Source organism: Neopelma chrysocephalum, unplaced genomic scaffold (assembly GCF_003984885.1).
Source record: "Neopelma chrysocephalum unplaced genomic scaffold, ASM398488v2 Primary Assembly neopelma1_347, whole genome shotgun sequence".
Classification (NCBI taxonomy): Eukaryota; Metazoa; Chordata; class Aves; order Passeriformes; family Pipridae; genus Neopelma; species Neopelma chrysocephalum.
This window is the reverse complement of record NW_020898011.1, coordinates 411,790-436,440: the sequence shown is the minus strand read 5'-3', so window position 1 is coordinate 436,440 and position 24,651 is coordinate 411,790. Positions and strand designations below refer to the sequence as shown.

General features: G+C 41.4%; 2 protein-coding genes across 3 annotated transcripts in view; one reads left to right on the top strand and one right to left on the bottom strand.

Moving 5' to 3' along the window:
* The window catches only part of DOCK1 (dedicator of cytokinesis 1), a 280,931-nt gene that overhangs the window by 89,808 nt on the left and 166,472 nt on the right, over window positions 1-24,651 (top strand). The window lies entirely within an intron of this gene.
* Window positions 1,396-24,651, bottom strand: part of INSYN2 (inhibitory synaptic factor 2A) — a 41,937-nt gene continuing 18,681 nt past the window's right edge. Inside the window, exons 3-4 of the mRNA XM_027705623.1 lie at window positions 12,563-12,634; window positions 1,396-3,185 (exon numbers count right to left, since the gene is read on the bottom strand). Of these exons, the coding sequence (XP_027561424.1) occupies window positions 3,002-3,185; window positions 12,563-12,634 (256 nt within the window). The 3' untranslated portion in view covers window positions 1,396-3,001. The remainder of the gene's footprint in view (window positions 3,186-12,562; window positions 12,635-24,651) is intronic.

Genomic DNA, 24,651 nt, shown 5'->3' with positions numbered 1-24,651 from the left:
AATCTAACAGCAGAGTGGAAAGTCCATGAAAAATGTCCCTATTTGATTTGAAAAAGTAATTAACCTTTAAAACATCAAGTGAAAGTAAAGGCAGGGATGGTGGTTTTGCATCTCAAGCAAGAAAAAGCAAACACTCTGTACCCACAGTAGGATTTTCCAGTTTTAATCATGATTTTTTTCAGTTTATCCTGATTTTTTTTTAAACTATTTTTTACAGTGATTTTTAATCTTTAAGAAACCAAGGGCTACTCACAGGGATGGTGTTTCCTCAGAGTTCTAAACCAAAGGTTGGAACTGTTGCCTCGTGGAAATTACGGACTCAAATCGCAAGGGATATAAAATCACTGCAGTATTTATTGGCTAAAAAGTATTTTGAAGCAGGAAATGGGAGAAGTGCAGATAGAAAATCAGTGTATGAAGTGCAGGGGACTGTCAGTGAATGCAGCAAAGCCACACTGAAAGTAAAAACGCATTTTCCTTGTCATAACCTCAGAGATCTTCTACAGGAGGGTGAAAACAGCCTTGTCAGTCACATTTAACTAAAAGCTCTAAAGAATTAGGGTTGGGTTGTTGTTTTTTTTTTTTTCTCTTGGTGTCTATCTAACCTGAGCCTGAGTGATTCTAAAGGCAATACAATATGATACATTTTACACACTTGCAAAAACATTTTATTACAAATTACATGGGAGGGTAGGAGAGGACACGAGATGCCGGGTGGGAAGCCAGACTCGATGGATGCTTTGCTTTTCCCAGTTTTTAAAAAAATGTAAAAAATTAAAAATTTGCAACTTCTTTAAGAAAATAGCCTGGACATGGACAGAACACGCCATGAGAACGTTCCCTTTCAGCTCTTTGTTTCACCAGTCTGTCATTCCCTCTCTTGTTTTCCGCGATTCCAGAAGCTCTGGATGAGTCAATAACTGCACGGAAACAGGTTTGGTGTCACACACAAACAGCGTCATGGGCAAAGCTACTGAGGTGGTGACACTACAAGGATTTTGGAACTGATTGCCACGGAGAGATGGTTTAATTTCTTTAAAAAACCCAACACTAGGCATGTGAGCACGGAAGAGTTCATGAATTATTAACATTATTTTAAAGTAATACTGGATACTGCTGCGTTTTCCTTGTTCTATATTAGAGATTTCTTTCACCTTAGGGAAAACAAAATAGTATTTTTTAGTTTGGAAATATTCTGAACCGTGTCAGGTGGGCTGTCATGTAAACAGTTCTATATTTTTAATTAAAAACAATATAAAATACATGAAACACATTTTTTTTTCCGTGTGAAACAATGGCACTTCCTTCCTGGTACACAGGATCACCTTCCTAATCCTTCAACTTCCACCAAAGGATTCCAGGATACTTGTTTCTGTGCAAGAACTCGTAGCCCTCTTGAAGTTTTACTGCAAAGGTGCCTTTATTCCATTAAAACAGACTGAAATTAATTTTGGGCTGGCCATGGACATCATCTGCATTCCCAATTTAACTTCCTTTTCTTGCTGTTTTGGAGGGAAAACCAACCCAGTTATTTTCCTCCATTTTCCTTGTAGTAATGGATTGGATCTGAGCTAAGAGGAAAAATAGTGTCAAGGAAAACCCTTCCAGCATTTTTAGTGTGTGCAAACTAAAGATCACATTTCTTCCACCTAAAGGCTGAGGAATTGGTACCTTAAAGCTGCTGCAGGTGATGCAATTTCAAACCCCAGTTTGTCACATGACACTCACGTTATCTGAAATCCTTAAAAAAATCCCCCAGAACAAAAGACAGCAAGATTCCCACTCTCTGGCCCCTTCTAACATGAGGAATTTTTCCACTGATAGTCATTTTAGATGCAAGTTTAATGACAGTAGCAAACACTTAAAGGAAAATGCTGCAGTTTGTAAGTCAGAGCGAAATTTAAAGTGCCATTTAAAAAAGGAAAACCAAAATAATATTAGGGAAAAAGAAACTGCTTCACATCTCTCCCCTAAGTGTGTATCAATTAGCAGGTACAATTAATAGATCGAGATATAAATTATAATAAGTTGGGAAACCCATCTGAGAAGCTTAGTAAATAAATAGCATTTAAAATTCCGGCTCCTTTCCAAGCAGGTTTCATCACGTGCTGCAGACTAGAAATTTCCTGGTGCCTTCTGCAATAGTGGAGAGGTTTTCCAAAGACTGTTACAAAAAAATACTAAGTTATGGCAAATGCCAACAATCTGGATTATGATTGTTCTGTTTGTGGGGTTGGGTTTGGTTTCCTGTGCCAGAACGTGTCGTTTAGACCTTTTGGGTACCAAAAGTGACATCGAGATTGTCCTGTAGCCTTGACCCTGTGAGCTTGGTGTGGTTAAAGGCCTGTCCTGATTTTGGGAAGTTTCTGGAGATGAGCAACAAACTGGTTGTTCTGGTGATGAGGACACAGCTAAATCAGAGATGGAAACGTGAGAGCTTGGTTGGAGTCTACGTCACATGAAGGCAGGAACACACAGTCAGGGCTCGGGGACGTCGTGGCCTCGGGCCACGGGAAAAATTGTGCTTTGTCCAGGATTTCTGTGCTGAAAACTGCACTCCCCAATCAACATGGATCTGTAAAACTGACACCACTGCAAACATAAGGCTTGCTTGTTTTTTGTTTTTCCCACCTACCCCCCAGAAGGCTTTAAAACAAGGTGATGTTTCGGAGCGGACGGGAGGAGCCTACGGTTTAACAGGTTAGAACGTGATGCTTTCAGATCTGAGGAGGGGGGGAAATAGTTTTGCTTTCTGTCCCTGTCCAAATTTCCATTCAGGTTTTACATCCCACATTGGCAAACTGCAAATAAAAGTGGGCAAGGTGTTCCCCGACCCCTTGCTCCGGTGAGTCCAAAGGTACAAAGGCCTTTTTGGTACATACGGTGAGAACTGGATGCTGCCGTTGGCCGGGAACCCTCCTCGATCCACCACGATCCTGTCAGAGATGATGGATAGAACTCCAAATATTTTTCAAAGAAGGCCTTGAACTCCACACTTGGGTTAAAGGAACCAGAGTTTCCATCTTCCATGCTTTTTTGATTCAGTTTTGGATTTTTGCTTGGGAGTAGAGGAGTAGCTCTCCTGAGAATAAGGCAAAGGTGCAACCTGAGTTTCCTCAATGGGATGAAGTTTTCTCAAAACTGGCTGTAGTTTGTCTTCTTGCTGTTTAAAATCCAATTCCACGCTAGAAATGGGAAGGAAAAAAGCAATCAGTTATTAATTGTGATGATAAAAATATTTCAATTAACCCAGCATCCAAGTGTTTAATTTAGAAATTGGAGTAAAAAAATAAATGTTTAAGTTAAAGGGAAGGGTCAAAAAAAGGACATTGTGCAAAAGAAAAGTGGGAATGGGATTGTTCAGCTTTTCCTGTGGGTTAGGAGGGCCTTGAGGATTATGGGAGGAATAATTCCTCCTGTGGAGGAATGATCTTTGAGGGCTTCCAGGCTTGGTTTTCCCTCCTGTCTGGGTGCCCTGGGAACAGCCAGCCAGGCACTGCATCCTTGTGCTTTTGGAAAAGCTGATGGGTTGGCCATAAGCAATTGGGCAGTTTCTTTACCTGACCTGTTTCTTGCCAGTTTTACCCTCAAATAGATTAATTTCAGTAAATTAAACCAAATATCACCAAGCTATTGTCATATGTATAGAGTCATATACATGTGTGGGAGAATAAATAAATAAATTTAAAAGCAATTCTCTTGCAGAGCAGCCTTGCATTTAAAAAATAGGCTGAAGCTCTAAAATCCCCCTCCTGAATTCTAAACACTGTGTTGGCTACAAAATCCTGCCAGCAATTAAGAACCATAATCAAGATGAAATTACAATCCCCATTCCACCAGGATGCTACAGAGGGCTTGGAGTTAACCGTATAAATCAAAAGAAACATGTTATAAAAATCAGTAAAAGTCCTTTCTGATGGTGGAAATGGAATTTGGGCCCCTCAGAAATACCCTGGAACTTGATGGTTTTGGTTGGTTTGTGCAGCAGCCTCTGGCCACGTTCTGCACTGAGGCTTTTCCCATCTTGTGCATCACATTACAGAATATTTTGGGCTGGAAGGGACCTTTAAAAGTCCTGTAGTCCAACCCCATTTTAGGGAGGCCCTGGATATGAGAGGATGGATTGAAAAGGGTGAAATTAAGGGGATTCAGACACTAGGGTTCATTTATTTCCTCCCCTGTCTTTTGCTGGATATTTTAAATGTAGCAGTTTGTGGCTGTTGGGCACTTGAGAGGTTCCCTGTCCACCTCCACAGCTGAGGGGTCCTGGGCTTTGCACTGGCTGCTTTCATCATTAATGTGAAATTGTTGTTCCTGGACTTAAATTCACTTTGAATTAGTATTAAATGTGTTTTCTGAGCTATTTCTGCCCTTCCTTGCTGGGCACAAACCACCGGAGAGGTGAGATCTGCTTCCCCAGGCCTTGTGCTCCCAGTGGAGCTCGTCCAAAAAGAGATTTTAAAAGATTTGTTCCTACTACCCCTGTTTGACCTAAAGAGTAAGGATCTAGTACAGAACACTTAAAGCCATTTCAGAGGAAATTCAAGGGAGATGTTGGTGCACAGCCTGTAAACTGAGCACAGAATATCATCTAATACCATCTGCTGACTTAGGCAGGGCTTAGTTTCCTCTTAGGGTGGAGAAGGAATCAAAGATGCTGGGAGAAGGATAAGGATAATTTTGTGCTTGGTTTTATTAAGACCTGATGAGTCTGTCTGGAAAGGCCAAAGAAAGGGATGCTGGAAAGGTGTGAGGGCTTTTTGCATCTGACTGTGCCTAGTTTAGTGTGTGGTTGGTTTTGCATCAGCCTGTGCCTGGTTTGGTGCCTGGTTTAACTGTTCAATCCATCCCTAGCAGAAGTGTCAGCATTTTAGTGATGTGGAGTTATTGGGATAAACTTTGTAACAGCAGAAAAGAGAGATACATTAAATAAGAGTTCAAATATAGAAAGTATTTTGCTCAGCATTATGTTTTTAGTGACTAAAAAGCCATTTGGAATCAAAGATGGTAATTTAAAAACTCCCAGCTCTGTGCTGGAAGTGGAGAATCTTGACTTTGCAGGGGGCAGCTGTTGGGCATCATGTTCCTGCAGAAGCACATTCTGACCCTACTGATTACTGTCCCTCCTTGTTGATGAAAGAACAGTGCTGTCTTCACTGATAACACATTCCTGTGTGCACTTTAGCTGGCAAAAAGCAGATTTTAGAGAAGTGCAGCATTAATTCAGTGGGGAGATGGGGAGATCAGTCCATCGGGAATGTCCCAGCACAGAACTGCTGCTGGTGACACAGCAAGGAAATCTCAGAATGAAGGAGATGCTCTTCTAAGAGCTCTCTAAATCTCATTTAAAGGGCAGCATTTGGCTGGTTTGTTTCTCAGGATAAATTTTTGGGGGAAGAAAAAGGCCTTTTCAGCTCTGGCATTGCCAGAGTTCATTTTGACTTCTTTCAAGAGTTATTCTTGCAGGGGAGCTCTTAAGAGCTGCTGGAAATTGCTGCAAGAGAGAAATTGTTATAAAAACCCTTTGCTGAACAGAGTAACTTTTTACATAACCAATTTCTATTAAAGACAGACCTCAAGAGAAAAAAAGCATCTTAGTTCCAGACCATCTGACAAACCCCATGTTATTGCCATTTTCAGCTCAGGCTTTCAGCCTTTCAAATCCAAATGAAATATTTTGCTTCTGAAGGGTATAAAGAGGCTGCATGAAAAACATCCACATTATTTCAGCATTTGGAAGTGTAAATTTTGCAGAATAATTGATTGGTGTCTCTCAAGATCAGTTTATCCAGCTTTGGAGGTGTTTTAATGGACCGGTTCCCTTCAGGCAAATAATCTGTGTGCTTGCAAACTTAGGTTTCAGTTTATACCTGTTTATGCTGCAGTAACAAGACAATTCTTTAATTTTCTCCTTATTATTTAATTTTTCTTAAAATTTCTTTAAAAATTAAAGAACTATTTATTCTTTAATTTTTAAAGTATCCTTCTAAATTAGCTATAGCTCACTTTATTTTTTCTCTTGATATCAAACATTAATTGCCATCATTCATAGAATCCCAGACTGGTTTGGTGAATCCCAGACTGGTTTGGTTGGGAAGGGACCTTCAGGATCATCTCATTCCATGGGCAGGGACACCTTCCACTATCCCAGGTTGCTCCAAGCCATGTCCAACCTGGCCTTGAACACTTACATGGATTAAATTCAGGAAGAATTCCATATTTGTAGGAATTATTGATAGTTTTGTAATAGAGCTGAAGATCTTTCCAGGTCTTTTGCTCCTAAATTGGATTTTGTCACCTGTCACAGCTCTGCCATCCTGTTTTGCTCAGTGCTATTTCTGTCCCTCAGTATCTATAGGTGTCCTCCCTCCAAATGACCTTTTCCTGAAATATCCTCTGTGCCATGTGCCTCTTTTCACTTTCAAACTTGGGTTTTGTCCCATAAGCCTCTCCGTAATAACTCCATTAACTTAATTATCCAGGACTTCATGTTCTCCTGCTGTTACACACGGAGGTGAGAATTATTTGCTTCAGAAGCATTTTTTCCTAGATAATATAATAATATTTTTTAAGAGCCTGACAATTGTGAAGAAGCCTGACAGAAACAAGAGATAAATCCATTATATAATGCCAGCAGCACAAACCTTGGCCCCACACACCTGAGCAGGACAACCTAAAGCTTCTCTTAATTACAATATTGTTAGATTTGGAACGCTGGGTCAGGGTTTTTCCATGTTCAATGCCTGTCTCAAATTCTTCCTCCAGTGCAGAGCAATGGGCTGGTTTTGTGAACAACTATAAACAGGGAAATTCTATCTCTGATAAATATTTTGGTTTTCTGGGTTTTCTCCCTAGAATAACACTGCACTTACAAGGTTTACAGCCAGAACTTTACATTTTAGGGCAGTTGCCTGTATATTGGTATTTCCATTGATGTCCTTCCCATGAAAAGTTGGCCAAGTAAAACCAAATAACAGCTCTTTGAGAATTTAATTTTGATGTGCTCATTAAACACCACTAGAACTTTGTAATTAAGATCTCTGTAATCCCTTCACAGTGAGAATGGTTTGGGTTGAGAGGGATCTTAAAAGATCATCCAGTTCACCCCCTGCCATGGGCAGGGACACCTTCCACTAGCCCAGGTTGCTCCAAGTCCCATCCAGCCTGGCTTTGGACACTTCCAGGAATCCAGGGGCAACCACAGCTTCTCTGGGCAACCTGTGCCAGGGCCTCACCACCCTCACAGCCAACAATTCCTTCCCAATATCCCATCCAACCCTGCCCTCTGGCACTGGGAAGCCATTCCCCCTTGTCCTATCCCTCCATCCCTTGTCCAAAATCCCTCTCCAGCTCTTCTGGAGCCCCTGTCAGGGACTTGAGGAATTGATGTGGATTTTCTGGTTTTGGCTTTGTTTTTTTAACTATTTTGAGAACTTAGTTAATTTGTTTTTTGCATGGAGGCAGCAGTGAACCTTTGCTAATTTAGTTGCTTTATGAGGGATTGAAAGCAGAGTTTGAGGAGTGATAACCATTGGGATTAAGCATATGGACTGTGGGAGGGGATCGAGCAATAGGCTCAGAGGTAGGAATGGGTTTTCTTATTTTGTAGCACAGTCACACATTATTGTCATGAATCCTTTTAGGACTGTGAGACGCTGATGATCTGTTGGGTACTGCAGGACTGGTGAATCAGAGGGATTCAGATTCAGGATTACGTTGCCGAGGCTTTTATCAGGGAATCATAGAATCTCAGCATGGTTTGTGTTGGAGGGGACCTTACATCAAGTTCCACCCCCCTGCCGTGGGCAGGGACACCTTCCACTAGCCCACGTTGCTCCAAGCCTTGTCCAACCTGGCCTTGGACACTTCCAGGGATGGGGCAGCCACAGCTTCTCTGGGCAACCTGTGCCAGGGCCTCACCACCCTCACAGGGAAGGATTTCTCTAAACCTACTCCATCAGTGGGAAGCCATTCCCTCTTGTCCTGTCACTCCAGACCCTTGTAAATAGTCTTTCTCCTTCTTTCCTGAGGGCTCCTTCAGATCCTGGAAGGCCACAGTTAGGTCACCCCAAAGCTTCTCTTTTCCAGGCTGAACAATCCCAACTCTCTCAGCCTTTCCTCCCAGCAGAGCTGCTCCAGCCCTCTGGACTCGCTCCAGCAGCTCCATGTCCTTCCTCCACTTGTCTGTTGTCACCTCCAAGGCTGGAGCCTGCGAAGGCTCCGGACAGCCCTTCCCTGTGCTCTCATTTCAGGTGACACCCCTTCAGTTCACCTTTCTATCCTGCAGGTTCCAATGTTAAACCCAAATCCTCCAAGCACCGACAGAGCAGCTGAACTCTTTGAATTTAGGTCGAGTAGTTGAAGCAGGAATTAGAGAATTTCGTCCTGTCTCTTCCTGGGTCACGTTAATTGGATGACATGGCATTAGTTCGTGCCACATCTTGGAAAAACAGGATCCAGATAAGCACTAATCACTTGGAAATTACCTTAATGCACTTTCCAGCACAATAAATTTCCTATTGCAACCCAGAAATCCCCAAAGCCTGGGATCCAAAGCCCTGCCAGCATTAACAAGCCACTGAGATCCATTTTTCCCACTAAGCATCTTACAGTCTAGAGATAAGATGAGAACATATAAATTAATTAATGTGGTAGGAAATAAAAAAAAGGTGATGAAAATGACTATTCTCATCATTTAATCACCTGATTTTATTAGACTGTTGCAATCTTAGGGATTGATGCCTTATGTTCACTTTGTATCGCCATATTTATTAATTTTAATAACTAATAAATTAAATATCTAACCTTTACATGTGGGCTCTTTGCTAACTTTTAACTTTTAGCTTTATCCCTCTATTATAACCCATTTCTCTTGCAGCTCTTCTAGTGAATTGCATTTAATAGATTCTAATAATACATTTTCTGTTGAATAATGTGAACCCACCTTAGATTAATATCAAATAAAAACACAGCAGCATAAATCAAAATTTCAAAGGAGTAAAAGCAGCCAAAGTAATGGTTGGTACAACTTTGAGTGATTCCTCCCCTCCAAAGAACAATAGTGCAGAGTTGAATTCTTGTTCTCCATAGGCAGAAATTGGTTGGGATTTGATCTCCTAAAAGTTTCCTTCCAGAAGCCAAAGCAGCCTTGTAAAAGCTACTGAGTATTCCTGACCTTTCCCACTAAAGGAAAATCCAAGTAATTCCTGCTAAAGGCCTAAGAATATTGCACAAAATATTACAGAGAAGCCCTGTTTTCTCCTCCAGATTTCTGCTCAAAGATTAAAATTCACCCAGGCTGGGAAATTAAACAGGAGCAGAAAGGGCAGTTCCAGGAAAAGATAATTACAGAATAAACCAGGCTGTGGAGATTTGAGCCCATGTGGGTTTTGGGTGTTTCAGATTGATACAGGGACTGCATAATAATGCAATTTCTTCTTAATAGCAAGATTTTGCTTCATTTCAGTATTTAAGTTGACTTTATCCTGGCAATATATACCCTGATAAAACTTATTTTAAAAATGTCAGTGGTGAATCAACATTAGTTTGTAAAGTACAGACGTGGAAATTTGTCTCGTGTTTGTAGAAGATGATTTTGAAACTGTTCTGTGTCCTTGGGTTATGAGATATTGATGCTGATAGAGAAAATGATAAAGTGGTTGGTTGTTTTTACCATTTCATCACATTTTTGGGTCCTGCTTTAAATACAGTCTGGAAATGACTACAAAGACACGATGCTGAATAATTTTAGTGACAGTTTTAAGTCTGTGGCTCATCTGATGCAGTGGAAGAAAATGTCAGTGACTCCTGTGTCTGGAACTCCAAGTTCCTGAACATATTGCAGAAATAAGCAGAATTTTGAGGAAAATAGAGTATCTAAATGTGGATGTTTTTCTTTTCTTCCTGATTTCTAAAACAGTTTCAGGCTTTGGTACCTTTTCTTTTTAACGCTGTTTAATATTTGATTGTCAGTTTCCTACTTATTTAAGAAAAACGAGAAAGTTTTCCTTTTTTTTTCTTTAATACTAAGAAATATGTATTCTTTTCAATATAAAGAGAAAACAATGTAAAAGTAGATTTGTAATCTTAGCAAAAATTTAAATTTAACATGCAAAATAACTATTGCCAAAAGGAATTTTTACTAACAGTTTTGATGTTTTTGATGCTAAAAACCCTATAAAGTACAACAGGGGTTTTTTTGTTGCCTTCTACACTGTCTCTGGCTTCTGTGCTACATTATATTAATACTCTGAAAATTCATCTTGAGGGGGAAGAATTGAATTCTGTGGATTTCCACCTTCTCACCAGTGCTACACCTGGCACTGCAGGATGCACCTGGGTGACCTAATCCTTCCTCTAAGATGCTGTTTCACTGCAGTTTAAAAATATGGATTTGAAACAGCTCTGATTTATTTTTTTTAATGTTAGAGCGTTCAAAATTGAATCATATTTAAACAACCTACACAGTCAGTTATGGCAAAACTGAAGGTTTTCTCTTTAAATTATTGATTTGTGCAATCAAGGCTTTGGTTATATTTTTATTTCGGTCTTTCCTATGTATTAATTGGGCAAAAGAGCTCAAGACTAAGGACCTCCTGGTGTGACAGGGATGTTTCCTCAGGGTTTTATTGCCCCTTGAACAGTTTAAGCTGAGCTTTAAGTTTTGGTCCTGAGAGGTGCTTTTGCCCTGAAGAGAAATCAGGTAACTCTGTGCAGTATTTGACATGTGAACCCTTGGTGCATGTGGATTTAATTAACATCCTCACTAATGAACTGCTGCACTCTGAGGTGTCAGGGAGTAGCTGATTTGTGGAGGAGCAGAAGTTCCTACAAGACAATCTGTCTCAGTGCTGGTTTTATCAGTGAATTCCTGTTTTATCCCTTCTGGCTGCTTATCTTGTCTCAGTAATTCACTTTTCTCGTGGTTCCCTGGTTTGCAGTGTCTCTGCTTTTAGGTTTTTTTGCCTGCAGCACTTGTTCTCCTAAACTGGCAAAAAAGCTGAGCTGTTTTGTGCTAAAACCTGCCCTGGAAACATGGCTTTAGGCAAATGTCCACTCCAAAGGCAGTTGGGGTGGGAATGGAGAGCTGGACCTCCCTGTTCCACCACCTCCCATTAGGGAAACGCTTCAAATCTGCTCTTCTGGAGTCGTTTCATTTGCAGGGAGCAAAGGAACCTTCTGATTTTACTCTTTAACTTGAAATCCACTGTGTAGAAGTCAAGATTTGAAAAAAAAAAAAATTCTAATTGGATTTTGTTTCGCTAATGAAACAAGAATAATTCCCTGATGGATTTGTGCTGGGTTGTACCTCCAGGCTGCCCTGAGCCAGAAATTGCTCAGGAAAAGGGAAGCATGGGAGGCTTTGGTTATTTATATGCCTCTAAACATGGCTTTAAAGGAGGAATAAAGAAATTAATTGGTTCCTGCCCCTGCACAGAACCCTGTTGTGGTTGGGAAGATGGAGCTGAAGGTTTCCATCCTTTTTTCCCCTCACTTCTGTGCAGTGAGGAGACAATACATAAATAAATATCTTCAGCTCTTCTGGCTGAACCAGACTGAGTAGAGAACTAAGGAGTGAAGGGGGAAATCCTGCACTTTTCAGTCCTGGGCAACATTTGTACCTTCATTTCAGTTTGTACCTCCACTGGAATTGTCACGTTTGTACATTTTCATTTGTGCTGTGGTGCCTGATTTTGTGACACACTCTTGAGACACATTTGTTTTCCTCCTTCCTCCAACGCATGAAAACATTCTGTTGGGCTTTTAAGCCTCTAATGGAGAAGGACAATTAAGTTGTCAGTATGAGACACATCATCAGACTCATGATGGCCTCATGTCATGCCCAGTGCCTCTTGTTTCTTCACTGTGATACAAGGACGTGCCAAAAAAAGGCCTGGGTAGGAGTGTCAGTGTATAACAATCAGGGAATCCCAGAGTGGGTTGGGTTGGAAGGGACCTTAAAGACCATTTTATTCCACCCCCTGCCATGGGCAGGGACACCTTCCACTAGCCCAGGTTGCTCCAAATCCAACCTGGCCTTGGACACTTCCAGGGATGGGGCAGCCACAGTTTTTCTGGGCAACCTGTGCCAGAGCCTCACCACCCTCACAGCCAAGAATTCCTTCCCAATATCCCATCTAACCTGATTTTACTGCTAAAACTCTCTGGATTTAACCTGTATCTGGTTCTCTTTGTTGTACATTCCCTCTCTCCGAATGATTTCCCAAGTCCAGTTGTTACTGCTATAAAAAGAAATTTGGTGTACAGAAGTGTACAAAAGTAAATTTGAAGTTGACTTGTTGGTCAGAAAATCCTAAATATCCCAAAATCTTGAAGCTCGCACCTTGTAGCCCCTCCCATCCCAGAGCTCCAGCAGCACTGACCACCATCATCTATTTCTGATCTGAAAATTCAGACTTACACTTGAATTTTATTAATTAGGCAAAGTTAAATTTATGTTGTGTTGATTCAAAAAATCAAGGCCAACCAATGAGCTTTCATTAGTGAATAAATCATGGCTTTGACACAGGAAGAAATGGGAATATTAATATTTTGACCCTACCTGTAGATAATACATGCACTGTTCCTGCACGTGTCACAGTTGGCCGTGTCCTGACCAGTCCGATACGAAAGCCTGGAAAGACAAAACATGAAACTGTTAAAACCTAATTTCTTTTAACTTTTTTTTTTTTGTTTTCTATGATTTTTTTTTTCATAATTATCAGAACTTCAAGACTATTTTTAAAATTTTAATATTGAACACAAAAATCAAGCCATTTGGGAAACCAGGACCACAATCAGCATATTCAGCTTCCATGAAGAAATTAATTTTTTTGGAGGTGGATTAATATTTTCTCCACTTTCATACTGAGCAAACTTAGCATGGAGCAATAAATTAAAACACATAATGCATTACATTAGGAGGAATGTATAGGATATAATACTGCAAAATAGAATATATTTAGAAATTTTATACCTCTCAGTGAAGTCTGTTTTGGGGATGTTTGTGTCTTAAAAGGAAGAAAATGCCTTTTCAATAACATTTCCTGTACTCATCCAGCCTGAGCTGTGCTTTGCTGTGCTCTGGTTTGAAGTATCTTGCAGCAGTGACTCCTCATTTACCTGTGATTGTCTCTGACTTAGTCAGTTTTAATTAAAAAGGGTTTTTTAAGGTAGTGCAGCTTCTTTTTTTTCTACACATTAAAATAAATAAATTAAAAAGAGCACAGTTACCTGTAAACCTGAATGTCCTGGCAAGTGAGTTTAAAATGAAAATTCTTAAGTCAGTGTTTATGCATAAGTACTTAGATATTTCTCTGTAAAATCACAAATTTAGACTCTTTTAAAGTTCTTTTCAGTTTGTTAAATACAAACAAGTATCTGCAAAGTTTCTCCATGGTTGTTTATAGATGAAGTGGGGAAATAACTCATGTGTGGAACTTTGAAGATGTGGAAGATAGATCCAGTCAGGATTACTTCAGGGAATGCTGCTGCAGGTTCTGCCCTGAAGCCCAGGACCTTCCTCACCCAAATTATTCCATTGACCTCATAATTCAGTGTTGCTTTGTTAACAGGGGCATCTCTGCCCCTTCCCTGCCCATGCAGGGGCAGAGCACCTGCTCCTCTGCTTCCTTGCCAAGGTACAGTAATGAACAATCCAGCAGTAGGGAAAAAATGGCCTTATTTTTTACGTGACAAAATACCCAGCCTATATAACATCAAGTGTTAATGGGAAATTACACCCAAACTGTTTGATGTGCCTGGCCCTGAGATGAGGAATCAGCATTTCTGAAATGCTGCAGGCTGGTTGTTTAGCTTCGAAAATGATCAGCTGGTGCTGACAATGTCAATTTTCTTAAATATTTTAAAGGTTTGAAGATGTGAATATGGGTAGTTGGAAGCTGTGTTGTAGCCAAGTGCTCTGGGGCTCTGGGCACAGCTCTTGGCACTCTGGTGGATGGACAGAAGTTCACAACAGGGCAAAGCTACTTCTTTTAAGACTTCTTTCCTTCTAAAAGCCAAATGCAACGTAGAGTTCTTGCTGTTCTAGATGATTATATTGCCTCAAAAGTTGCTTTTTATTTGGAGAAACATGCTCAGATTACCTAAATTTTACCGTGACACCAAAGGCGAATCATAGAATCATGGAATGGTTTGGGTTGGAATGGACCACAAAGATCATGTAGTCCCATCCCCTGCCGGGGCAGGGACACCTTCCACTAGCCCAGGTTGCTCCAAGCCCTGTCCAACCTGACCTTGGACACTTCCAGGGATGGGGCAGCCACAGCTTCTCTGGGCAACCTGTGCCAGGGCCTCACCACTCTCACAGGGAACAATTTCTTCCCCATATCCCATCTGACCCTGTCCTCTTTCAGCCGAGCAAAAGAACTACAAAGCAAAATGTCTGTATTCTGTGCTATTTCTGATGGGGAAAAACCCCCAGGACTAGTTTATATTTGCTTGTACTTATTATGCTCTCTCAGAGCAGAAGCAAGACTTGTTTTTCGTTTCCCCTTTTAAAAATCTTTCAGAAGTTGACATTCAAATGTCACTAGTATTAAACTTAGACTTGTAAAATGTTTTTTTTTTTCCCAAGCTATTGATCAGATACTAAAAGCTCTTACTAAAGATACAACATTTAAAGTCTACAGATGAGTTGGTGAAGGCCTTTATTTACTGAGGATATAAAGAATAGTCAATAGTTGCCCTCAGAGGAACGTGCATGACTCTGTGAGGGTCTCTTTATAGGTAAAGCCATAAACATATTGTGGTAGGTGCCACATTCTTTTGTCTTTGTTTAAAATTGGTTTCCAGTTGGGACATTTTCATTCATCTCTGTAAGCCTGCAAACAACCATTCAAATTAGTTAATTATCTGGCTTGTAGATTAACAACCTCCTCCTGTGCCAGTCTCTCCTCCTTCCACACGGGTTTCTGCTGATCATGTTCAGCCTCTGCTCTGCTGCTTGAGAAATCATTTCATAGTAAGAGGTTTTTAATAAGATCTTCCAAGTTATAGAATCACAGACTATTTGAGTTAGAAGGGACCTTACAGCCCATCCAGTTCCACCCCCTGCCATGGGCAGGGACACCTTCCACTAGCCCAGGTTGCTCCAAGACCCGTCCAACCTGGCCTTGGACACTTCCAGGGCTGGGGCAGCCACAGCTTCTCTGGGCAACCTGTGCCAGGGCCTCACCACCCTCACAGGGAACGATTTCTTCCCAATATAATCTAACCCTGTCCTGTGGCGCTGGGAAGCCGTTCCCCTTTGTCCTGTCACTCCGGGCCTTTGTAAAGTCTCTCTCCATCTTTCTTGTAGCCCCTTCAGGCATTGGAAGGCCACAATGAGGTCACCCCAAAGCTTCTCTTCTCCAGGCTGAACAATCCCAACTCTCTCAGCCTTTCCTCCCAGCAGAGCTGCTCCAGCCCTCTCATCATCCTGGTGCCTCCTCTGGACTCTCTCTGGTTCTGTGTCCTCGGTTGTATTTTAGGTGCTCTGAGGGATTTGCTCCACAAGAGCAAGATTTCTGGCAGTGGTTGGTAAAGGGAGCTGGTCACATCAGATGCTTGCAGTGAACCTTGATAACTGTTTACTTTTCTTTTCTCTCCTCATCAGGGTGTTTGAGACCTGTGGTGGTCACTGTAGGACTGAGAATAGAGAAGGTTTTGCTATAAGCTGTAGTCCTGCTTCCATAACTTGCAGCGGCTTTGAAATTAAATTAAAAATAAGGTAGCAAATCAAATTAGGTTAGTGGACTGTCTTCCTAAAAACTGATTTTTCAATAATTTAGTTAAATTACTTTGCCTAGAGAAGCTGTGGCTGCCCCATCCCTGGAAGTGTCCAAGACCAGGTTGGACAAGGCTTGGAGCAACCCGGGATAGTGGAGGGTGTCCCTGCCCTTGGCAGGGGGTGGAAGAAGATGGATTTTAAGGCCTCTTGCAGCTTAAACCAATCTGTGATTCTATTATATGATGATCTTTAAATGCACAATAATTCCAGATTTTCATATACTTAAAAACATATTTGCTAGTATAAGGCAGCCTCGTTAAGCTGATGAAAATGGTCCTTTGATATAAGGATTTAAAAATGAGATGATTTTTGCATGATGAGTTTGAAATCCTGATTTCTCAACTGACACATTCAGCTCTGCTTGTTTTAGCGTCATTGTCATTCTCAAGCTCCACTGGTTATGGTGATACATTCATTTTTCTAGTTGGATGTTATTTTTCATTAAATTTTCTTAAAGCAATATTTTCCTCATTGAATAATTTTAGCTTTTCAGAGGTGATTCTTTTACATATTTAGTAATGTTGTCTTCTTTGAACCACCCTGTTAGAATTCTCTGTAAGCCCCAACAACACCCCATGGTGTCCCAGTGTTTGGTTTCCATCAGGCAGTTTCAGAGCTCTGTGTTCTGGGAGTGTGTTAGTACAGTATAAATTCAATTATTTCTATATAAATTAATTCTGTTGTTGATACCCCAGGGCTTTGGACTTTTACTTTCTTGTTTTCACATAATTATCTACATAAACACTTGCATGGAATTCATCTCCTTCATGCCAGCAAGGATTTCACTGTTGGCAGAGCATTTCCATGTAAAATTTAGGCTGATTTGCAGTGCAGAATTCCTGAAAAATAGAGTTTCTATCAGCGTTAACTGCTAGAAACAGTTTGTGAGCACAGTCTGGATACCAGGATAAGGAGAGTAGAGTTCTGGGTGATGATGCAGTATTTTGAATAAGCTTTTTTTTTTCTTCCTCTTAAAAAATATTTGGAAGGGATTCCAGTGTAGGAGAGTCAGGTTAGAGACCAAAAACTTGGTTGTTCTTTAGTAAACAGTCATTATTTTCAGTAAGAAGAAATCCCTTAAAATGGGAACTCTTTCACAAAACAAAGATTCCTACAGAAAATCTGTCATCTTTTTAGAGAAGTGCAAGTTGGTTTTGGTCTGGTTTAGATCTAAAGTGGAATTCTTCCCTTGGAACTGAGGGAGATGCCTGGGAGCCAGGAGTTCCCTCCAAGCTGGGATTCCCGTGGGCATTGTGCTTCACCTAAAGATAATCTCAGCACTAAGCCTTGCAGCTTGTTGTATTAATCTTAATATCTTGATTTTGGGAATCCCTCACTGGTTTATGTATGAGGATGTGACATTTTTTTGCTCCGTGCTCAGTCTCTCCCTTTTTCCATCCATTCTTCAGGATGGTTCAACTCAGTTGCCGTGAGGATGGGCTTGCCCTGTCTGGTGCAAGAGTGGGACAACCTGTAATCCCAGAATCACAGAGTGGTTTGGGTTGGAAGGGACCTTCAAGACCAGCTTGTTCCACCCCCCTGCCCATTGCAGGGACACCTTCCACCAGACCAGGTTTCTCCAAGCCCTGTCCAACCCGGATGGTGGTGCTGGTACCACAACGTGAGGGCACCACGTGCCAGCTTTGCCTTCTGACACGAGTTCCTTCTCAACATCTACTTCTGACTTCAGGAATGAGACCCAAATCTAGGCCTTTCCCCTATGAACCAGCAACCTGGTCTGGTGGAAGGGGACTGGGAACTCCCCAGTTCTTCCTCAGTGATCATAAAACAAAAAATCAGAAACATAAAAGTGATCATCAAAGAAACGTCAGAAAGATGTTCTAGTTTATATTTGGGGAAATATGCATCTTGGGGGTGCTGAAGGAGATGTTTTGGTTTAATTAGGTTGCTTTCCAAGTTAGTTGGCTGCAACCTGTGCTGCCTTATGGGTTTTCTTTCCCAAAAAACAATGAAGAAAATAGGCTTGAGTAACTGAGGTTTTCTTGTTTGGTTTTTTTTAGTCCTATCACCATAGCAAAGTTAATGTGTTCATTCCTGGTTCGATGGCATGGATGTTGATCTGCAAGAAGGGAACTGCAACGTGTAATGAACTTCTCTAGGATTCATATTATTCCTGTAGTTTCCTAGTATTTCAGATCTGAAGTGTGTTGATGTGCACTAAGGAGAAGTCGGTACTGCAGTAGCTTCATCCTTCCATACCTTACATCCTGGATTTTCTGTCTCCATGTGGATGTGCAGAGATGGGCAGGTCACAGAATCAGAAAATCCTAGAATGGCTTGGGTTGGAACCTCATCTCATTCCACGCCCTGCCATGGGCAGGGACACCTTCCACTAGCCCAGGTTGCTCCAAGCCCCGTCCAACCTGGATTTGAAAGTCCTTCCCCTTGGGAAGGAGATCTCCTCTCCACACCAAGTTTTCCACATATTTTTCCTATCTACATTTCATATTATTTTTAGGAGGCTTTCATTTTATTGCAGGTTGTTTTTTTTTTAGCATTCTGGGCACAACCTGAGCTTAACCTCAATTAACACTCCCAAGTATTAAAATATTATAATGAAGAGCAACCATTTTGCTGACATGGACTGGCAGTAACTAAGAATAGGCTGCAATTTTCAGAGCAGCCTAAGGGGATTACACCCTCTAAATCCCTGGGAAACCCAGAATTTGTGCACTTGCTTGAGGCTTTTTTATTTAAATACCAACTGTAACATCAAAATCTTTGCATCTGAACATTATTTTGCTTGTATAAATTAGAGACAATGTCGAGCTGAGAGAGGGAAGCTTAGATCTGTGTGTGCTGATTTTTTTTTAAATGGACGTCTATTAAAAACAAAGAAAAAAAGCAGTTTAGAAGGCTAGATCTCTTACATCTGGATGTCCTCCCTTATCTGCTGGGATGTAGGGAATATTTGAGATTAATTGAGTTCCTTAATGGCACAATTTTCCAGAAGTGGCTGCGCCTCAGAGTGTGTTGATGCTCTTGATGGATATAGATCTGGATGATACTTATGCTCCTCACACTTTTGATGTATCATCACCACCAAGGAGGATAAACAGACTTTGAGAATTTTTCTTTCTTGATGTTTTTATTACAATGTAGTGAAACAAATGATCTGAAGCAGGCAGGGGGCCTTTGAAGTGCTTTGGAAGTGACAGTTCTGGCCGTGATGAACAGCTGAGGAAGTGCAGGCCATGGTCCTGCTTAGGGCTTTGTATAAATGGGAATTATATTTCCTAATCCTGCTGGGACTGTTTATAGCACAACTAGTTAAACACACTAATCACAGACTAGTTTGGGTTGGAAGGGACCTTAAAGGTCATCTCCTTCCACCTCCTTGCCATGGGACAGCTTCCACTAGACCAGGTTGCCCCAATTCCTGTCCAACCTGGCCTAATGTTCCCTGTCTGTACAGAATAATGCTTTAAAAATCAATGGTTTGGTGGAGAACTTTTTAAAACCTTTTTTTCCTAAAGTATTGCAGAGCTAATATTGCTAAAAACTGTGTTTCAGGAGAAAATTAGCAATACTGTTATTAACATCATTTGCCTTTTGGCAGAATAAGATCACTGTGCCATGAGTGCTTTAGTTGTCCTTATGACGTGAATAAGTCACATTTTAGCCACATAAAGTGCAGGAAAATCTCTTGTACGTCTTCTGTAGGTTAAAATAAATCCTGCTTAGCCACAGAGGTTTAGTCTGACCTAGGAAAGATTTACCATTTTAGCTCAATGGAAACCTCCTAGAAATGCATTTGTGTCAGCAAAATCCTGTTTCTGTAGGATGAAAACCTCTGGTTCCCTTAAGAACTTGTGTTCTGCCACCAAACCAGCAGGTCTGTGCAGGTGTAAACACCTTGGGTCAGCCTTTGGCTCGTGTAAAAGTGTTCTGAAAAGTCACTTGCCCAGGAGAAAAAAAAATTGTTTTAGCCTTTCTGCTGCTGTGTTTTCATTAAGAAGATAATTATTAATTAGCAGTTTTCATTTATAGATGAGAGTGATACAGCCCCTAAAACTCGGGAATGATGCTGTGCTTTGAGCAATCACCTCGAGGCTTTTCTGCTGGATGGAAACATGGAATTGTTCCATGTTTTTCAGGGATCTGGGAAGCTTTGGGGTTTTGGTTTTTTTATGGTTTTCCTCCTTGGTTTCACCTAAAAATGTTTCCATTTTCCCTGCTTTTGTTTTCTATTCTCCCTGTTTTCCTTTGGTTTTGTTTTCCCCTGGGAGTTGGGGAACCCTCAGAGAACCACAGAGGTCTAAATGATCCCAGCTTATGTGCTCCTGGCTGGTTTTCTTTAAGGAGTCACTGAGGATTAAGTAAATCTTATTGAACAGAGTTTTCCTCTCTCCAACAGACCATCTCCAAGGGCAGGGACACCTTCCACTATCCCAAGTTGCTCCAAGCCCATCCAGCCTGTTCTTGGATACTTCCCCACCTGAACACTCTTTCCTCTCTCCCTTCTTATTCCAGGGCTGATATTATTGATTTGGTTTCTGAAAATGCTCTGCAATGTACAGCAGCTCAATGGTGACATTTTTCAGGCTGTTTCCAAGACAGTAGTTTGTTGTCTTTTCCTGAATCCTGACAGTTGGAAGCAGATGACTAATTTTCTTTTTGAGGTATTTGCACTGTGGGTGTATGGCACGACTCCCACAGCAGCAATTCAAGTGCTTTCACCCTGTAAATACATTTTGTATTATACTCAGGTTAGTCAGGGAGTGTTTTTTTAAAAAAAAATAAATACATATTTTAATAGGGCTGTTGAATGATTTAAAAAACCCACCGAGAAAGGAGAGAATTAAAACGTATTTCAAGTGAAATCACGAAATCTTACAGGAATTAGGTGGATACAAGGTCTTGTATCTCTCTCGAATATTTGTGCCTCTGTTGTATCATCAGAAAAATCAGGAGGATAATTAAAATGTCAACTCTTTGTATTAATAATAATTCAGGGAATTTGTTTGCTCTGGCTGAATAACAACTGTGTTGATGGTGTGTAATTGTTAGGCCAAGCACTTCCAGGGGTTATGTGGGAGCACATTCTGGTACTTAGGCTAAGATGAGGTCTGTTCCTTCATCCCAAATCTCTCTGCTGTGCTTTCCTCCCGACCTCGGGGCTGTTTCTTGGATGCCCTGAGACTCCTGACCCTGCAGCTCATCATCAGATCTGCTGCACCGTCCATCCTTTACTGCGGCTTCAGTGTGGTGATGTTCCTTTTCCCACTTCCCAGTGCTCTTCCACCCCTAAATCCACTGGATTTTAAGATTAATTTTTTGGGAGTAGCTTGGGTGAAAATCCATCCCTGCTGCTCCTACCCTGAGTTCCTCAACTACTCAGGGTGAGTAACTCTTAAACACAATTCCTTGGATTTTGCTTGACTTGGACATTTCAGTTAAGTCCTGCTCACAGGCACTGTTTCTCTAAAGGAGGAAGGATGAGAGAAATACAGATCTGGGGTATTTTTTCATTAATTCAATGTGATGAAGAATTCAGTGCAAGCTCAAACACCCCGTGTGCATTATATCTCTAAGCCTACCCTGGCTTAAAATAATAACTACAGCAGCCAGGCCTGTTTAAAATTAAGAATAGGGAGAATATTTGCTGGCCACTGATCCTGCAGCTTGTGTGGAACTTGTGCCTGGTGTTCAGGGAATGACTGGATGTGGCACTCAGTGCCCTGGGCTGGGTGACAAGGTGGGAATTGGGCACAGGGTGGACTCTGGGCTGGGAGGGCTTTTCCAGCCTCAGGGATTCTGGGATTCTGTACTTGCAAGGATGGGAAACTTTATGGAGAAAAACAACATCAGGAAGGACCCTGGAAGTGCTGAACTCTTTCTGTTGCCGCTTGAGATGATCTTGGTACTTTGGTTTCTTGTCTCCTTAAATAATGGTATTTGAGGTTTTACTGCAGTACAGGAGAATCCACAGAGCAGAACTTTGGCAGTTGTTGAGTTTTGTACACAGCTACAGATCCCATCCCCGGGAATTTTTTCTGAGCTCGTGTGAACGACAATGAAGCAAAGAAATGCCCTCTAATTTAGCAAAGAAATGACCTAAGTCATGCCAGGTTCAAACTACTCCAGAGTGTAAACTGCCTTGTTAATGCCAGAATACCTCTGCTGATCTCTAAATCCAGCCTCTCCTCCTCAGGAATTACTAGACCACACACACCTTCTGTGGCTTTAAACTGAAAGGAGGTGGAAGTAGATGGGATATGGGGAAGGAATTCTTCCCTGTGAGGGTGGTGAGGCCCTGGCACAGGTTGCCCAGAGAAGCTGTGGCTGCCCCATCCCTGGAAGTGTCCAAGGCCAGGTTGGACAGGGCTTGGAGCAACCTGGTTTAGTGGAAGGTGTCCCTGGCCATGGCAGGGGGGTGGAATGAGTCCTTTCCCACCCAAACCGTTCTGTGATACTGGAAACAAGACAAAAAAATGGTCCTATTCCCTCATCCATTGTTGATGCAGCGAGTGGTGGTGAAAAACATCCCCTGTCATCATCCTATCAGTAAAGAGGGCTCAGCACAGCTGGGCATGTTTGGAGATGTTTCCAGCCTCCCTTGGAATGGCACTTTTCCTTCCTGGTCGACCTGTAACACGACTGATCCCTCCACTGCTGCTCCATGACATGCAAAAACCATCACCATAAACTGTCACGGGAAGCTCAGGATTGTCCCACTTTCACTCAAGTATTCTACTAACTGCTGCTTTTCCCAGGGCTTGCTTATAACATGGAAAAATGGTTCCGTGACAGGGAATTACTCATCTGTCTTCAAAATTCCTCTGTTTGGCAAAGCTCAAAGAGAAGCCCATAAGAGCTATGAAACAGTGTAGAAACTTTAGGTTTTTAAGATCTGAGTGAGAGCAGTTCCTGGGTCTGTAATTAAAAACCCAGCAGTGACACAGAGGTGGGATGCAGGGAGGATGGACAGATCCAAGCCTGGGAACTCCCCGCTTAAAAGAGTTTTCCTCAGTCCACAGATCCCAGAATGGTCTGAGTTGGAAGGGACCTTAAAGACCATCTTGTTCCACCCGCCAGATCTGAATCCAGCTCAGCTCTCCATCATCTCTAATGTTTCTTTACCTTCATTTCCCTGAGTATGTTACACAGGATATTTTTTAAGGCTGAACTGCATGTTCATGTCCCAGATCTGGAACCTGGGGTAGCTGGAGCCTCAACAGTTTAAAAACAAAACACTTCCATCTTCAGGCAAATCTTCTTCCTATTTTTTCCCCATTTTCCCCCAGTCAGGATGAGAGATAATTGTAGCTCTGTGTAAGCACAGGGGCTCAGGAGCAGCTGTCAATTAGAACTCTGTTGTTTCATCTCCTGGTGAACGAAGAGCAGTGAGAAATTTAACACTGGAAAGCTCTTTTTGGTCTCATTTTTCCCTGCCTGCACAGGCACCTGGATCATGGCTCTGCCTCTTTGCATCCTGATACTGCCAAGAGCCAAAATGCAGTTATTAAAGGATTATTCTAATTGTGAAACCTGGGAATTCAGTACCTTGTCATCCTTTTTTAAAAGAAGACCGATTTAGCAGGAAAACTCTCCTTGCAGATGTTTTGGGCAGCTTGGTGACATTGGAAAGCTCCTGATCCCTGGTAATTCCTGTGGATATACTGAGCAAAAACACTGTTTGCTTACACTGTTTTTAATCCTTCAGTATAAGACTTCACCAGTGTTTCCAGATTTGAATTGTGGCAATTTGCTTTTCTTGGCCTTCGTGTCCCTATGCTGGAAAAGTCCTGAGCCTTAATTTCCCTTCAGAGCTGCTGATCCCGACTGAAACAGGGGAGTGGGGTGGGGAATGACATTTCATCTTGGTTTTAAAGTCCAGTGAATAGCAACCAGATAGAAATCAAATCATTTTTCTGAGCACTTCAAGTACTTTCCCTTTGAATTGTGCCAGTCCAGTGTATGCAGATAAAAAGCTGGACTGTATTAGCAAAGTAAGTTATATTTTCTGAGACTCAGAATGTTCTTAGTGTCTTTTTTTTTTTGAGAAAACAGAGTATTAAGATCAAGTAATTTTGCTAAAAAGTTTTTTTTTGATCTTTTTTTCATGGGCTGGTTGTTGGTAAGGGATCACTTTTCCTTTTTGTCCATCATTTGCTTGTTGAAAACCTCCTACCACTCTGTTCCTCACTAAGGATGGATATAAACTGGCTGTGACAGCAGGATTATTTAAGTGCTCTCTATCTTAAATATTATTGTATCCAGGTACTCTGAATTATTACACATTAATGCTCCAGGATGTCTGTGAACTGTGGAAGTTTGACCTTTTTATCCACTCTGACAATCTGATCTGAAGCTTTGATTATCAGCAACAGGATAAATGTGTCCAACTCTAATGAAAAATCCTATCAAAAATATAAATCTCATCATGTTTTGAAGGCCTGTTAGTTACTGTGCTCTGAGATACTCATGTTACCTGCCCCTGTAGATCGAATTCCAGAGTGATTTTAGTGAGCTAATTCGGAAAAAAATGGAAAATGAGGTTAAACCTTGGCTGATCCTGGATCTTTTCCCTTGAATGATACTGCATCTTTCAATGATCAGTCTTAATTAATCAGGTTTCATTTGTTTTTTCTTTGAATAAGAGAATTTGAAGGGCTCAAGGGGAGGGGTCATGTGGACTGACAGCAGGTGTTGAAATAATTCCATGAGGAAATAGGGAGTTTTGGGATATGATGGAATAGTTCCAGTGAGGAGGTGTCAGTGTGTTGGGGGGAAGCATGGAAGGGCTGGTTTATAACTTGGAAACCCAAATTTCTCATGGTGAGGGCAGGTAAATGGATTTTTGTGGCATCTTAGCACTGATCCTGCTTTGGGAGAAG